Source organism: Malaclemys terrapin, chromosome 4, assembly GCF_027887155.1.
Source record: "Malaclemys terrapin pileata isolate rMalTer1 chromosome 4, rMalTer1.hap1, whole genome shotgun sequence".
Taxonomy (NCBI): domain Eukaryota; kingdom Metazoa; phylum Chordata; order Testudines; family Emydidae; genus Malaclemys; species Malaclemys terrapin.
The window spans coordinates 31,579,475-31,596,737 of NC_071508.1; the positions used below are offsets into that span (position 1 = coordinate 31,579,475).

General features: G+C 48.3%; 1 protein-coding gene across 3 annotated transcripts in view; it reads left to right on the forward strand.

Moving 5' to 3' along the window:
* Positions 1-17,263, forward strand: part of KDM2A (lysine demethylase 2A) — an 85,513-nt gene that overhangs the window by 30,383 nt on the left and 37,867 nt on the right. For 2 of the 3 annotated variants that reach the window (XM_054025718.1, XM_054025719.1), the window contains exons 4-5: positions 14,971-15,109; positions 16,946-17,024. In XM_054025718.1, coding sequence (XP_053881693.1) covers positions 14,971-15,109; positions 16,946-17,024 — 218 coding nt within the window. Of the gene's footprint in view, positions 1-10,390; positions 10,456-14,970; positions 15,110-16,945; positions 17,025-17,263 lie in introns of those variants that run through there. The other variant, XM_054025720.1, reaches the window with a different exon arrangement.

Here is a 17,263-nt window from a genome sequence, read left to right on the forward strand (position 1 = left end):
CAGCCTCCAATTCAGACACTCTTAACTACTAGGCCCTGTTAGCAAAATATGATTTTATGATCTACTTAAAATTCCTGGAGTTCAAAGATAAGTCTCTCCAAGGAGGATAGGATTTAATTCCAAGCCCTTGTTGACAAAAGTAGACTCGTGGCTAAAACCTCACTGCAAGCTGCAATGGATGCGACTGCAATAGTAATATGGCAAGAGTTTGGGCTTCATTCTTTGGGGTTCCCCAGAGAAGTTCAGAACACCATTGAATGCTTTTCCCCAAAAGAAACCATTTTATCTAATGAGAACAGAAAAGTCTTTGCACTCATTAAAAGACTTTCAGACAGTCCTTCTGCTCCCTCAGCATTTTATACCCTGGCCCCAAAGAGGAAGCATTCTAAACAGGTATATAAGCCAAGGCCTTTTCCACAGCATTTGTACCACCAATAACCATATGAACCCACACAAGCATCAAAGGATCGGAGACCTAGGTATGCAGCCCCATCCACCTCAATGACAGTCACTCAACCTCATCCACCAGCTAAATGTTACCTTTTGTTGGGAGCCTCAAGAGTTGCAAACTAATAATGATGCCATCCTCACCTGTTTCCAAAGTCCACTTTGGTCTCCTAATGTACTTTGCACACAACTGTAGAGGGCTATAATAATGGACAAGTGGGTACTAGATATCATCCATTTTGGCTACACAGAGTTCCTTTCCCCATCTCCTTCAAAACCCGATTCCCAGTTCCTCTTCAGGGACTACTCTCAGAAGGAGATCCTTTGACAGTAGGCGGACTCTCTCCTCAAACAAGGAGCTATAGAGCAAGTGCCACCTCAGCATCAAGGGAGAGTGTTCTTCTTAACTGTTTTGTAGTTTACAAGAAGGGAGGATGGAGGTTAATTTTTGACCTACATCAGCTATAAATACAAATATTTTTATTTGTAAATTAAGATTGCACATGTTTACATGGTCATCCATAATTCCCTCCTAGCGGGGCTGGGGGACACACACATGATTTGCAGCTCTGGACGTGAAAGATACTTACCTTTGTGTGGATGTTCACCTGGCACACATCAGCCTTCTGGTAGGACAGGAACACTACCAGTTCATGGCATCCCATTTGGGCTGGCAACACCACCACCAGGGTCTTCGTGAAGGTCTTATCTTATCACTGGTGTCAGCACAAATGAGATGAAATGGCTATACAGTCTTCTGATACTTGGACAACAGGTTTCTAGTAGGTAGATCTAAACTGGAAGTTGAGTTGGCAGCTTTTCCTTGTTCCACCTTCTGGTATCCTTGGTAATCCAAGGATATGTCTACACTACGAAATTAGGTCGAATTTATAGACGCCGGTTTTATAGAGATCGATTGTATACAGCCGATTGTGTGTGTGTCCCCACATAAAATGCTCTAAGTGCATGAAGTCGGCGGACCGCGTCCACAGTACCGAGGCTAGCGTCCACTTCCGGAGAGTTGCACTATGGGTAGCTATCCCACAGTTCCCGCAGTCTCCGCTGCCCAGTGGAATTCTGGGTTGAGATCCCAATGCCTGAATGATGCAAAACAGTGTCGCGGGGGGTTCTGGGTACGTGTCGTCAGGCACCTCCCCCTCCGTCAGAGCAACGGCAGACAATCGATTCGCGCCTTTTTACCTGGGTTACCTGTGCAGACAACATGCCACGCCAAGCATGGAGCCCACTCAGCTCAGCTCACCGTCACCATATGTCCTCTGGGTGCCGGCAGACGTGGTACTGCATTGCTACACAGCAGCAGCTAATTGCCTTTTGGCAGTAGACGGTGCAGTATGACTGGTAGCCTTCATCGGCTATCTGGGTGCTGGCAGACGTGGGGCTGGCAGACATGGGGCTGCATTGCACACAACAGCAGCCCCTTGCCTTTGGGTAGAAGATGGTATATTACGATTGATATCCGTCGTCGTCGTACTGCAGTGGCTGTCAATCATGGGCACCTGGGCAGACATGCTCAGTCCTATCGAACAGTCTCGACGATGATGGCTATCAGTCGTAGTATGCTATTTTCTGCCAAGCGCCCAGTATTTTCTGCCAAGCACCCAGAAGATGCCAAGGGCTATCAGTCATGCTGCACCGTCATCTGCCAGCTTAAGATGTAAAAAATAGATTTGTTCTATATTCATTTGCTTCCCCCTCCCTCCATGAAATCAACGGCCTGCTAAACCCAGGGTTTTGAGTTTAATCTTTGGGGGGGCCATTCTGTGTGACAGTTGTTTGTGTTTCTCCCTGATGCACAGCCACCTTTGTTGATTTTAATTCCCTGTACGCCATGTCGTCACTCGCCTCGTCCCTCCCTCCCTCCCTCCGTCAGATACTAGTTTCGCGCCTTTCTTCAGACCAGACGCCATAGCACTGGGATCATAGAGCCTGCTCAGATCACCGCGGCAATTATGAACACTATGAACACCACGTGCATTGTCCTGGAGTATATGCAGAGCCAGGACATGCCAAAGCAAAACCAGGACCAGCCGAGGAGGCGATTGCAGCGCAGCGACGAGAGTGATGAGGAAATTGGTATGGACATAGACCTCTCACAAAGTACAGGCCCCAGCAATGTGCAAAGCATGGTGTTACTGGGGCAGGTTCATGCCGTGGAACGCCGATTCTGGGCCCGGGAAACAAGCACAGACTGGTGGGACCGCATCGTGCTGCAGGTGTGGGACGATTCCCAGTGGCTGCAAAACTTTTGCATGCGTAAGGGCACTTTCATGGAACTTTGTGACTTGCCTTCCCCTGCCCTGAAGCGCCAGAATACCAGGATGAGAGCAGCCCTCGCAGTTGAGAAGCGAGTGGCGATAGCCCTGTGGAAGCTTGCAACGCCAGACAGCTACCGGTCAGTCGGGAATCAATTTGGAGTGGGCAAATCTACTGTGGGGGCTGCTGTGATCCAAGTTGCCAGGGCAATGAAAGACCTGCTGATATCAAGGGTAGTGACTCTGGGAAACGTGCAGGCCATAGTGGATGGCTTTGCTGCAATGGGGCAAGCAGGGCGTGGTGCGCATCAGAGAAGCTTTCAAAACGAGTTTTGTGACTGGCCAGGCTATGGTGTGAAACTTCTTTGTTTCTCCTTGATGAACCCTCCACCCCTACACCCCACCCGGTTCACTCTACTTCACTGTAAACCAACCACCCCACCTTCCCCTCCCCGCTTTGAGCACCGCTTGCAGAGGCAATAAAGTCATTGTTACTTCACGTTCATGCATTCTTTATTAATTCATCACACAACTGGGGGGTTATTGCCAAGGTAGCCCGGGATGGGTGGGGGAGGAGGGAAGGAAAAGGACACACTGCAGTTTAAAACTTTAACTCTTATTGAAGGCCAGCCTTCTGATGCTCGGGCAATCATCTGGGGTGGAGTGACTGGGTGGCCGGAGGGGCCCCCCCCACCGTGTTCTTGGGCGTCTGGGTGAGGAGGCTATGGAACTTCGGGAGGAGGGCTGTTGGTTACACAGGGGCTGTAGTGGCGGTCTCTGCTCCTGCTGCATTTCCTGCAGCTCAACCATAAGCTGGAGCATACTAGTTTGATGCTCCAGCAACCGGAGCATTGACTTCTGTCTGCAAGCTGACGCCACCTATCATCTTCAGCCCGCCACTTGCTCCGTTCATCCCACGATTCAGCCCGCCACCTCTCCTCTTGTTCATACTGTACTTTTCTGTAGTCTGACATTGACTGCCTCCACGCATTCTGCTGTGCTCTTTCAGCATGGGAGGACATCTGGAGCTCCGTGAACATGTCATCCCGAGTCCGCCGTTTTCTCCTTCTAATCTTCACTAGCCTCTGTGAAGGAGAAACATTTGCAGCTGGTGGAGGAGAAGGGAGAGGTGGTTAAAAAAGACACATTTTAGAGAACAATAGGTATACTCTGTCACGTTAAATTTTGATGTTCACATTACACAGCACATGTGCTTTCGTTACAAGGTCGCATTTTTCCTCTTATATTGAGGGCCTGCAGGTTTGGTGTGAGAGATCACTCACGCAGTGCCAGGCAACAGATTTTGGCTTGCAGGCAGCCATGGTAAGCCACAGTCTTTTGGCTTTTTTCACCTTCTTAACATGTGGGAATGGTTTCAAACAGTAGCGCCCTCATTTCCCATACTAAGCACCCGTTGGGTTGGCCATTTAAAATGGGTTTGCAATGTAAAAGGAGGGGCTGCGGTTCCTGGGTTAACATGCAGCACAAACCCAACTAACCCCCCTCCCCCCCACACCCAATTCTCTGGGATGGTCACTTCACCCCTCCCCCCCACCGCATGGCTAACAGCGGGGAACATTTCTGTTCAGCCGAGCAGGAATGGGCACCTCTGAATGTCCCCTTAATAAAATCGCCCCATTTCAACCAGGTGACCGTGAATGATATCACTCTCCTGAGGATAACAAAGAGCGATAAGGAATGGATGTTGTCTGCGTGCCAGCAAACACCGGGACCATACGCTGCCATGCTTTGTTATGCAATGATTCCAGACTACGTGCTACTGGCCTGGTGTGGTAAAGTGTCCTACCATGGCAGACGAGATAAGGCAGCCCTCCCCAGAAACCTTTTGCAAAGGCTTTGGGAGTACATGAAGGAGAGCTTTCTGGAGATGTCCCTGGAGGATTTCCGCTCCATCCCCATACACGTTAACAGACTTTTCCAGTAGCTGTACTGGCCGCGATTGCCAGGGCAAATTAATCAATAATCGTTAAACACGCTTGCTTTTAAACCATGTGTAATATTTACAAAGGTACAGTCACCAGAGGTCCCCGGTGTGCCCTCAGGGTCTGGGAGCATGCCTTGGGTGAGTTCGGGGGTTACTGGCTCCAGGTCCAGGGTGATAAACATATCCTGGCTGTTGGGGAAACCGGTTTCTCCGCTTCCTTGCTGCTGTGAGCTATCCACATTATCTTCATCCTCCTCTTCCTCATACTCCGAACCCTCTTCCCTGTGTGTTTCTCCAGTGAAGGAGTCATAGCACACGGTTGGGGTAGTGGTGGCTGCACCCCCTAGCATGGCATGCAGCTCCGCGTAGAAGCGGCATATTTGCGGCTGTGCCCCAGACCTTCCGTTTGCCTCTCTGGCTTTGTGGTAGGCTTGCCTTAGCTCCTTAATTTTCACGCAGCACTGCTGTGCGTCCCTGTTATGGCCTCTGTCCTTCATGGCCTTGGAGACCTTTTCTAATATTTTGCCATTTCTTTTACTGCTTCGGAGTTCAGCTAGCACTGATTCATCTCCTCGTATGGCGAGCAGATCTCTTATCTCCCGTTCGGTCCATGCTGGAGCTCTTTTGCGATCCTGGGACTCCATCACGGTTACCTGTGCTGATGAGCTCTGCGTGGTCACCTGTGCTCTCCACACTGGGCAAACAGGAAATGAAATTTAAACGTTCGTGGGGCTTTTCCTGTCTACCTGGTCAGTGCATCTGAGTTGAGAGTGCTGTCCAGAGCGGTCACAATGAAGCACTGTGGGATAGCTCACGGAGGCCAATAATGTCGAATTCCGTCCACACTACCCCAATTCCGACCTGCTAAGGCCGATTTTATCGCCAATCCCCTCGTCGGAGGTGGAGTAAAGAAACCAGTTTAAAGGGCCCCTTAAGTCGAAAGAAAGGTCTTTGTCGTGTGAATGTGTCCAGGCTTAATTTGATTTAACGCTGCTAAAGTCGACCTAAACTCGTAGTGTAGACCAGGCCCAAGTAAGCGTGGAAAAGTCTACTCTCACTCCCATGCAGCATAGGGACTACCCGGGACTCAATAGCAACAAGGGCCTACCTCTGTGCAAATAGATTCCATGCCATGAGTAGTCTGATAAACCAAGTAACTCACAAACCCTGGATAACAGTCTGGGCCTGTCTTTCCTGGCTATGCCACATGGCCACCTGTACCTACATAAAGCCATTCACCGGGCTACATCTCCTTTGTCTGCAACCTTGGCTCCAGTTGGTGTATATGCCAGACACAGCATGAACTTTGTCGTGACAATCCTTGTCCAGTGTCAAGGCTTCACTCACCAGGTGGACAAACCCAGAACTCTTGGGCATTGGAGTCCCTGTCCTAGTTCCCACACCTGATATGACAGTAATCACAGATGCATCCTTCACAGGCTGGGGAACCTGGATTGGTAGTCATACAGCACAAGGTACTTGGATACCTTTGGAGGCCATGATGCATATCAATCTCAGAGCAGTCAGACAGGCCTACAATGCATTCCTCCCATTCACATGATCTGGATATGTCGGGATAATATAAGGAACATGACAGTCATTTTCTGTGTAAACAAAGGGGAAAAATCCCTCCCAATGTGCATAGAGATGAGCAACTAATGGCACAGGTGTATCCAGAGCCACCTCAATTTCTTTGACATACCTCCCAGGCACTCAGAACTGATTGGAGACAATCTCATCAGGCATTTTGCCATGGATCACGAGTGGGAGTTGCAGAATTCAGTGCTGAATAATCTATTCACTCAGTGTAGTACATCATCTTGGACCTGTTCATGAACAAGAAGTTAACTTCTATTATTTCAGAGCAGAATGGGTTCAGGACTCCAGGGGCAATGCTCTTCTACCGTACTGGACAGGCCACTTGAAGTATGCTTTCCCTTCCATCCCACTACGACCCCAGGTTCTATGGATGATTAGTCACCATGAAGCATGAGTCATTCTCAGTGCACCCTATTGGCACAGACAATGCTGATTTCCAGACTTTCTACAAATGTCAACCTGTTAACCCATCTGCATTCCGTCCTTATCAGACCTGCTAACTCAAGAGCCATGGAATCAGACATCCCAACCCAACTCTTTTCACTCACAGCTAGGTCTGACGCCCATCCTAATATCAAGAGTGTTCGTGTTTGGTGGCCATTCAAACTCTTCTTAATTACAGCAGGAAAGACTACCAGAAAATGTTGTTTGCAATGTTGTAGCCGTGTTGGTCATAGGGTGTTAGGAAAACAAGGTGGGTGAGTAATATCTTTTGTTGGACCAACTTCCGTTGTTGAAAGAGGCAAGCTATTGAGCTACATGGAGCTATTCTTCAGGTGTGAGAAAGATATTCAGGTTTCACAGATCTGAAGAAGAGCTCTATGTAGTTCAAAAGCCTGCTTCTTTCACCAACAGAAGTAGGTCCAATAGAAGATATTACTTCACCTACCTTTTCTCTCTGCCAGAAAATGTTATCTAGCCAAATTGAGGTGTGTGTTTACCTGTTGCAACAGAGTCAGTTATCAAGGGCAGTAGGTATTCCTGCTATTTTAGACTACCTCCTCGCTCTCAAGATGTTGGGTCTTTTTATTAGGTCACTGCAGCTTCACTTAGCAACAATCAGTGTATTTCCCTCCTCCAGTAGATGGCTATTCTGCTTTTACTCATCCAGTAACAGCCAGATTCCTAAAGAGTAAGACTGACTTCCCACCAGTAGTGAACCCACTACCACAGTAGAACCTCGATGTCGTACTTTCAGACTATTGCCCATGTGCTCCATGTCCCACCTGTCTTTTGAAGGTCACCTTCTTGGTCACCATTTACATCAGCCAGAAGGGTAGGTGAGCTGGATGCCCTCGTGGATGACCCGACATACAGTGCATTTCATAAAGAGAAGGAATCCATTTGCCTCCACCTGAAATTCGTCCTGAAGGTAACTTTCAAGTTCCACATAAACCAGTCAACTCACTGGTATCTTCCCTGAAGCCTCATGCCTCAAGTGAGGAGAACAGACTTCATTCTCTCAACATCAGATGAGCATTCGCATTCTACCTGCAAAGAACAAAACTGTTTAGAAAATCACCTGAATAATTTTTGCTATGGGAGAGCAAGCAGTGGGACAAGTAATATCTGCTCCAAGATTAAGTTTGGTTTCTGACTGTATGTTCCTTTGCTATCAGTTGGGTAATCTCCCTCCCTTGGACCAGGTGAGGGACCTTTCCACTAGAGCAGTGTTTTTCAACCTTTTTTCATTTGTGGACCCCTACAGAAATTTTGAATGGAGGTGTGGACCACTTTGGAAATCTTACACATAGTCTGCAGAACCCAACTAGAGCACAGGTGACCTCAGTAGCAACACTTCAGGAAGTGCCTATGCTGGACATTTGTACAGGAGCAACCTGGAATTCCATTCATGCTTTCACTAAGCATTGCACTTTGGTTCAAGCCTCTTCTCCTGATGCAGCCTTTGGAATGGCAATGTTACAAACATCTGTATGGCTGGCATCCTTGCACTCCCCTCTTCCTATTTGAGTACTGCTTTCCAGCCACCCATACATGGAATAACTAGGGGGACCAGCACTCAAAGAAGAAATGGAGGTTACGTGCCTGTAACTGGGAGTTTTTTGGGGGGTATGGTCTCTCTCTCTATTCTGCTACCCATCCTCCTGCCCCTCTGCTTCAGATCATGACTGGATTCATGGTAGAGAAGGACCTGGAGAGGTGGGTCGGTCTGCACCTCCCCTTGTGCTCTCAGTGCTGAGCATGAGGAGATCCAGGGCACAAGTGTGAATCAACAGACACTATTTGCTAGATTTTTCCGGTCTCAGGCACGTGATGCGCTTGCATATCCACATATAGAATACAGATAAGGGCCACAAATCTCAAAGAACTTCCCATTACAAGTAACCTTCAATTATTTACTCACATGCAGGTCTCCTGTTGTACTGCAGCACTCCCTGCTTTTCCAATCCTTTGCTGTCCTTGAGCAATGGTTGCTAGTTATCTTAAATAGCTGTGCTTGTTGCTGCAGACTGATTCAGAAACTAAACTCATGTAGCCAGTCATGTCACTTGCGAGCAAAGTTGAATTTCAGCCTCTGCCTCTTGTGGCAAAAGGCTCAGATCTGACTTGATATGCCTCAGGTCAAGCTCATTTTATTACCTACATTTGTATAGCTTTAGCTTGGAAGCCCTGAAACACCCTTCTTTCTGGCATGGCAACCAGATTTTCCTTCTGTTGGGACTTGTTTGCAAGAAGCCTGTTTTTCCCAACACAGATGCCCCTGTGCCTTTTTAATGTTTGTCAGTTTGTACCAGTAACTGCATCGCAAGAATGAGATCTCTTTCCAAAGCATTTGAAGTGGGCATTTCAGTAATCTGGGACTAGTGATGTATCTGGAGTTGGGCAGAGTGCAAGCCCAGTGCAGCCCACAGTCTGACACTGCAGTTTGCCTCCACCCTCCTGTTCTATATGTGAGTGTGGCCGATAGACTATCAAGCCTAGCATGCTGTATGCTTCAATATGCACATCTTCTATTCAGATTAAGATAGAGCATTGCATGCTGGAACTGGTAGTCTCTTCAGTTTCTGTATTTAAAGGGATACTGTCAAGTATTGTTATAGTAACCTTACGTGTTACATGTAAGTAAAAAGTAATGCTGGGGGGGGAAGACTGTTTTCTGACAGGATATTTGACAGTACTTTGTGTGTAGTCAGCTTCCCTGTAGTCTATTAATAAGGGAGAAACCACTAACACAAAAATATGCTTAGTTAAACCCCCTCACAAGCAGGTTCATTCCAACACAGTGGTAAAATCACCGGAAGCCGCTGAAGTTTGCTCAGTTTCCACTGGTGCAGCTGAACTGTTGTGATTGCCACAGGGTGCTATTTCTAAAATTTCCTACTATAGATAGGACCTCAATTTCTAATGCAACAACCAGAAGAGAACCTTTGGGTTTTCTTTAATATCATAAAGAAGGGGAAAGCATCAAGTCTAACTGATTTGCCTGCTGACACAAGGAACCTTTAAACATAACTGTGAAAGACTTCTTTAACACCCTTACACTTTCTCTTCAGCCTAGGAATTATTTTAAAATACCACTCCAGATCGCCAGTGTGGTTGTCTGACAAATAACGCTGTCCCAGTTTTTTCACTTTCAGTTTTAGGCTGGGTGTGCCCCAGTCTGTATCCTTAAAATCTATAGCTGTGCAGCTTTCCTAGCAAGTGAGCAGAAATGAAACTTCCAGTGTCTGGACTGGGTTTTGGTTCTGTGTGGCTGCCAGACTATAGATACTTCCCTTGCCTGCTTCACCCCTGCTATGTAGAGTGACTAACGTTCTGGTTTTTCAGGAAAGTCTCATTTTTATAAGGATCCTGGCAAATCATTCCCTCCCTTAGCTTGTGCAAATGGCAGGGGTAGGGACAGAACTGTAAAATAAATCCTTGGGGGGGAAATGAGATGCTGTGTCAATCCTGATTCAGTGGCAGGATCCAGATTTCCATTGTAGAGATGTATCGTTATATTTGCATTGGAGGTGGGGAGGGTGTATAATAGTCTCAGAACTTGTTTTCCAGTGATACGGTTACAGACTAGGATAACGCTTCACTTCTTGATCTGGGGCTTTCCTCTTTTTGACCCTCCCAGGGGACAAGAGCCAGATCCCAAGGGGTTAAAAGGAGCTGGTCTCTTTCACTTCCATCTTGCAGGAGGTGGCACGCTGCAAGTGTGCATCTTGCAATGAACACAATGTGGTAAGCCAGTCACTATTGCTTCTTCTGACTACTGTCAAATCCTAGCATACCCTCCTGATGGGAGGCTTACCGCAGCTGGGAGGTGGGATCACAGGGCTTCTCGCTTACAGGGGAGTTGCATTTCTAAACATTTTAAGACTTGTGCAAAAAAGCACAACACTTTGCTGTGCAGTAGTGTAGCTCTGGCCTTGTCTTCACTAAGGAGCTTCTTACCTGTTTTTTCAGCTGTGGTACAGCTGCACTGGTGCACAACTTCCTAAAGTACATTAACTGCTAGTGTGGTCAGAAGATTTAGGCTTGAAGCAAAGCTTTCCTGAATCCGCATACAGGCACTAATGTTTCTTGCCTCCTGAAATACTACTTCTTACCAAGCCTTGAACTTAAGACCACAGATGTTGTACCGCTATAGCTCGAAATCCTGGGCCAAAGTTGCATAGAATAGGACTCTTAATTGCTGTGTTTAACTATTAGGTATGTGTGGATTCCGCCATGACCAAAAAAAAGGTTTAAGGCCAGAAGGGGCAATTATGATCATCTACAAATCTAATCTGTATAACATAGGCCTTAGAAGCTCACCCAGTAACATCTGCATTAAGCTCATAGCTTCTGTTTGACCTATAGCATATCTCTTAGAAAGATACCCGGCCTTTTAAAGGTTTCAGGTGATCAAGAAACCAGCGATGACATTGGGAATTTAGCCTATTGGTCTTGTCCTACAAATACATCTAGGTGTATTGTTATTAAAAACAATAGTGGAACTACTATGAGTGTTCTCACTGGGGCTAATAATAGTAAGTGCTATTCCCAGTGGCTAGTGTGCAAAATATGGCTTTGAAAGTGCGATATTAAAATTATTCAATATGAAATCTTCATTTATAACTGTTAGTATTGAGACCCTAATTTGGCCATGTTTGTACACAGCTAACTATATAATAAAAATAGACTTCCTAAAGTCTTAATTTGTCTTAAAATGGTCTTAAATGTAAACTGACTTTATCTTACTGTATTTTATAAAAAAAATCAAACTTTTGTTGAATTAAGAATACGGTTCATGTTTGTAATCTGCTCTTGAAATGTGGCTTCTAAGACCGACATTACCTTTCACTGGAGTTGAACGCTTAATCATCGTCAAAACTATGCAAACAAGTTTGAGAACAAAAAAAATTGTTGTAGAATATTTAGCTAGGTAATTTTTAAAACCATCATTCATAATTTGCATGTTGTGGCATGTCTTGCTGATAAGGTGGCTACACCCCTATTGCTTATACTAATGTGTTGGCTTTCATAAAAGCCAGTCTAAGTTAATGAGGTGTTATCAGTGAGTAAATTGCTCTGGCTGGATGGTAGAAAATACCTTATAAATTGATCAGTGATTTTGAAGATGCTCTTAGATCAAGCTTGTAAATTACTTGCAAGTTGAGGTAGTCAAAATACAGTAAAAGTGGTGTATCTGGCAGTTTACCAAGCGGAAAGCTCTATAAATCGGCATTTCTGATCTTCAGTGGGGTTGCCAGGTGTCCAGTTTTCAACTGGCCATTAAAAGTCTGGTTGGTGTGGGGCCAGCAGACGTTCTGCATGGCTCCATGGAAGCGACAACATATCCCTGCTGCTCCTAGGCAGAGGAACAGCCACGGGGTCTCTGTGCACTGCCCCTGCCCTGCCCCAAGTGCTGGCTCTGCAGCTTGTGGGTGGAGGCAGCGCGCAGAGCTGTCTGGCTGCGCCTCCGCCTAGGAGCAGCAGGGACATGTTGCCGCTTTCAGGGAGCTGCCCAAGGTGAGCGCCGCTTGGATCTGGCACCCTGAAACCCTTCCTGCACCCCAACCCCCTGCCCAAAGCTCCCTCCCGCACCCAAACTCCCTCCTTTTTAGTTAACCGGAATTTTTGAGTTAGCGGCACCCCCCATTCCTCCAGTGTGCTGGGTAACAAAGCTTTTACTGTAATCCGCTCTTAAACCACATCCTTTTGCATCATTTTAGCTAAATTGGTTTAAGAAGAGCACCTTAAGCTAATCAGTGCAACTTCCTCATTTGGATATGGCCTTAAGATTCTCCTTGTACCAAAGAGCATTGTCTAAATCAGGGGCGGGCAAACTTTTTGGCCTGAGGGCCGCATCAGGTTTCCGAAATTGTATGAAGGGCCAGTTAGGGGAGGCTGGGCCTCCCCAGACGACCAGGCATGGCCTGGCCCCTGCCCCCATTTGACACCCCGCTGCTTCTCGCCCCCTGATGGCCCCCTTCAGGACCCCTGCCCCATCTAACCCTCCCCCCCCCCCGGTTTCCTGTCCCCTGACCGCCCCCGGAACCCCTGCCCCTGACTCCCCCCCTTTCCTGACTGCCCCCCCCCGGCCACCCCATCCAATGCCCCCCCCTTTCCTGACTGCCCCCCCCTGGACCCCTACCCCCATTCAACCACCCTTTCTCCCTGTCCCCTGACCACCCCCGGAACCCCTGCCCCGACTGCCCCCCCCCCCGCCCCATCCAACCCTCCCCTCCTTTCAGACTCCCCCACCGCCCGGGACCCCTACCCCCATTCAATCCCCCTATTCCCCGCCCTGACCCCTATCCTCTCCCAACCCCCTGAACTCCCCTGCCCTCTATCCACCCCGCCCCCTTACTGTGCTGCCTGGAACAGTGGTGGCTGGCGGCGCTACAGTCGCGCTGCCCGGCTGGAGCCAGCCATGCCACCGCGCAGCATAGAGCTCCGGATCAGGCTGGGCTCTGTAGCTGTGCTGCCCCAGGAGCTCATAGCCCCGCCACCCAGAGCATTTCACTGGCAGCGCAGTGAGCTGAGGCTGCGGGGGAGGGGGAACAGCAGGGGAGGGGCTGGGGGCTAGCCTCCCGGGCCAGGAGCTCAGGGGCCGGACAGGAGGGTCCTACGGGCCGGATGTGGCCATGGGCCGTAGTTTGCCCACCTCTGGTCTAAATAGACAAGACTGAAGGGCAAGGGTGAAAGATACAACCTACAATGATAAGGGTGATGGTTGGCAAGTTAGTTGTAGCTGCTTAATGTTCTGGTTTTGTGTTTATGATCTGGCTTTATAATGCATCATGTGGTCTGGGGAGACTGGAAAAGCTGGGGAGAGTGAACCTGGCAGCAGAGAGAGTGAGAGGGGTGGGGAAGGTAGTCAAGTCAAATGGCAAATTGAGTTCAGGATCTAAGCACGTTTTCTGATTATCATCTCTACGTCCAGAGGTGGTAGTGCCTCCTGCTGGGGGATTTGTGTCTCCTGGGGTTTGTTCTTCCCATGCGAGTTACTGCTTTTACTCCCTCATTTCCCAGCCCACTTTGGCTGGGATGGAGAGTCAAATCTGAACCTGGAGGACCTGTGGATGAGCTTCAACGCCTACCACCTATCCCACTTCCTTTGCTCCAGGTGCTATAAACCTGTTCGCAGAGCACTGTGGTCTCAGAAGCATCTTTATATTGGTATCCCCTATTTCCTGTCTGTTACTACTCTTTTGTGCCAACAAGGCCGAAGATGAAAATGTGCCTGCATTCTGTATGCCCAGTGTAATCAATAATGTGGTAGGCCTGCTGGAATCTAAATGTACAAAAGACAAAATTTGGTTTCCCACCTCAAGACAAAATACAGATGAGCTTGTAAAGCCCAGCTAACATTCTTGGTGAAAAGTGGCAGAGATAGGGGGCACTGGCCTCAGGGCCGGCTTTTGGCTGATTCCCCGCGCCTTAGGCTCACCCGGCGGTGGTCCGCTCTGGTGGCATTTCGGCGGGGGGGAGGGCTGGGGGGCAAGGGTCCGCTCCGGGGTCTTCGGCAGCATTTCGGCGGCGGGGGGGGGTCCGCTCCGGGGTCTTCGGCAGCGGGGGGTCCTTCAGTGCCGTGGAAGACATGGAGCGGACCCCCCGCTGCTGCCGCCGAAGTGCCACTGAAGACCCGGACCGCGGAATCGGGCCCTGCAGGTCCTAAAGCCGGCCCTGACTGGCCTCACTTCACATGAACCACTATCCCATCCCTTCCTTGTGAGTTGAGGTGTGGTCAACACTTGGGGCCAGTGAAGATTCTAATCCCATCTGTCCCCCATCTTGCCTAAAGTGTGGGAACTTATAGGCAGTGGGGGGAACAAATATGGAGTTACAGCTGCATGCTTTCTGGTAGTGGGGGCAGAGGTTGCTTAGCTGTTCTTGCTGTTGCATGGCCTGCATCCAGGGAACTGACCACAATAGTTGATGATTTTCCCTGAGCAAAAGGGACTGGAGAATAAATGTGTGCACCAGTTAGCCAGTGGTAGATATCCCAGAATAATACCGGGACAACATGTTGACATGCTAACATAGCTGTTTCTCCTTTCTGGGAGGGTGGGGTGCTCCTTTCCAATGTAATACCAGTCAGGCGATGTGAGGCCCTCTGAAAACACAGGCTAGATTTTTTTTGTGAAGCTGGAATGCATCCAGGTGTCTAATTTGGGGTTATTGTGACAGTTGGAAAAGGAAGTCAGCTAGCTAGCTACTTGGCACTGTCTACAGCTGTTCTCATCCTCCTCTTCGTTCTCTCCACAGCGTGGCACAATGAGGCGGCGATATGAAGATGATGGCATCTCAGATGATGAAATTGAAGGAAAGAGGACATTTGACCTGGAGGAGAAACTCTCCACCAACAAATTCAATGCCAACTTCGTCCTCTTTATGGAAGGCAAAGGTCTGTGGCCCCTCCGCTGCCCACACCCACTCTACTGCAAAGTTTCTAGAGAGAAACGCTGTAGGAAAAGTGCCCCTGTGAACAAACTGTCTGATCAGTGTGTGTCCTCCACAGTCCTCGCTCCTGTGGGAAGGGGGGAGAACTACTTCTCTAGTAGGGCATATATATAATCTCTGGGAGGAGAGGAGCTCTTCCCCAGTGCTCAGGGCCTTAGAGGACAAAACTCACTGCTAAGTTCTTTAGCTGCCAGTTGGATTGTGGTGACACAACTACTGGTATCTAAATCCAGAGATTTGCCTCTATTTTTATTTTCTATCTTCTCCCTTCACCCCATGCCCCCTTGATATTTTGGGCCTTGTTCCCCCTTGCTATCTGTCTTGATTCTTTCTCCTCTCTGAGCTGCTCTGCTTTCCTAGCACACGCAGCAGAGTAAATATGGTCTTTCAACCCCACCTCCCCAAAAAAGCCCTGCTATAGGCGCTGTTAAGTGGCTTGGAGATGGAGTGGAACATGCTAAGTGAAGTCTCAGCTCTACCCCTCACAGCTCTGTGGCCAACGAGCCAGCAGCTGGAAATCCAGTCCTAAGAATGGCTTTTGAAGCTTCTCCCTAGCAAACCTCCACCTGAAACATACTGAGTAAGAGTGGAGCTAGGTTCCTAATTTTGCATACCTAGGTGGGGTGGGGTAAAGAGAGAGTTAGAGGGGCAAATATAAGCTTGCATGTGACACCTATAATTAAGGCTACATTATTGTCACGAAGTCACAGAAGCCATGACTTCCAGAGACTGCCCTGACATTTTCTGCTTCAGCCCCTGGGTCTGCCACTGGAGCTAGCAGCCAGTGGGGCCCCGGCAAGGTTCCAGCAACAGGCGACAGCCTCCTCAGGGTTCCAGTGACTGGAGACAGCCTTGCAGGGAGGTGAGGGGAGAGATCCCCACAGCTCCCAGCCACCCAGTGGCAGGGGAAACCATGGTGCTGCAGTGGCAAAAGTCACAGACAAGTCATGGCTTCCGCAAATTTTTGTTTATTGCCCCTCACCTGTCCATGACTTTTACTAAAAATAACCATGACAAAATCTTAACCTTACCTATGATTACCGGGGATCCTAGAAATGCATTTGCCACAGGAAAACATGGAATTTGCATTTTTACAGAGAATCTTTAGTTTTTATATTCTGTGAAAAAATAAAAACATGTATAGTGGAACCCCGATTATCCGATCTAACTGGCCCCAGTCCCAAATCGGATAATCAAATTCAGATAATCAGGAGAATGGGCGGAACTCAGGCTGTCAGCTTAAAAATTGTAAATATATCAATAAAACCTTGTGTTCAACTGATACCTAAATATATTGTAGCTAAGGAAACTAAGTTCAGCATTTCATTTTAATCATGGAAAAATGTGGACTTTTGTGTGTTTTATCGGAGAATTTTGGTGGTTTTTTTTAATCATGGAAAACTAGGATCCCTGATGCTCACACAACTGATGTGAGCTAGGCTCTAGATGCAGAGCCCTCGGGGAGGAGGCAGTCTAACTGGTTTCTTTAAGGCCTCTTTTGCTTGATTAAGTTTGTTCGGGAAATGATAAACTCTTTCCCTGTTTGTCTGACTCAGCTATAGGGGCCCACATACCCTGCCTGCTTGTGCCTGTCTGGTCCATGCTTATGGCAGACTGCCTACAGCTGATTAGGACAGTGCTTGGAGATGAAATTCTGTAGGAGAGGGTGGCTAAGCCCAGTTCTTCTTTCCATTCTTTATGCTACCTGCTCCTTCCCTGGTATCTCTGTGGTTGGCAACTTCCCCTTAATACATCCCCTCTTCTCTCTCACTCATGACAGACTTCAATGTTGAGTATATCCAGCGGGGTGGCCTGAGAGACCCTTTGATTTTCAAGAACTCCGACGGGCTCGGAATAAAGTAAGTGTTGAGGATATGGGAGGGTGGGTGACTCTAGCCTAGCTGGCCACTGGCTGTACTAGAGAAATAACCTAGCAGTCTGACAGAGCCTTTCCACCTGAGGGTGGTCTTTCTATCCCAAGCTGTATCCGTGGATGCTCTCCTAAGAGTTCCCAGTTCAGAATCTAGTCTCGTTGTCCCCCCATGTCCAACTGTGGGAAAGCAGATTCTGGTAGCTGCCCCGGTGCGGTGTCCAACTT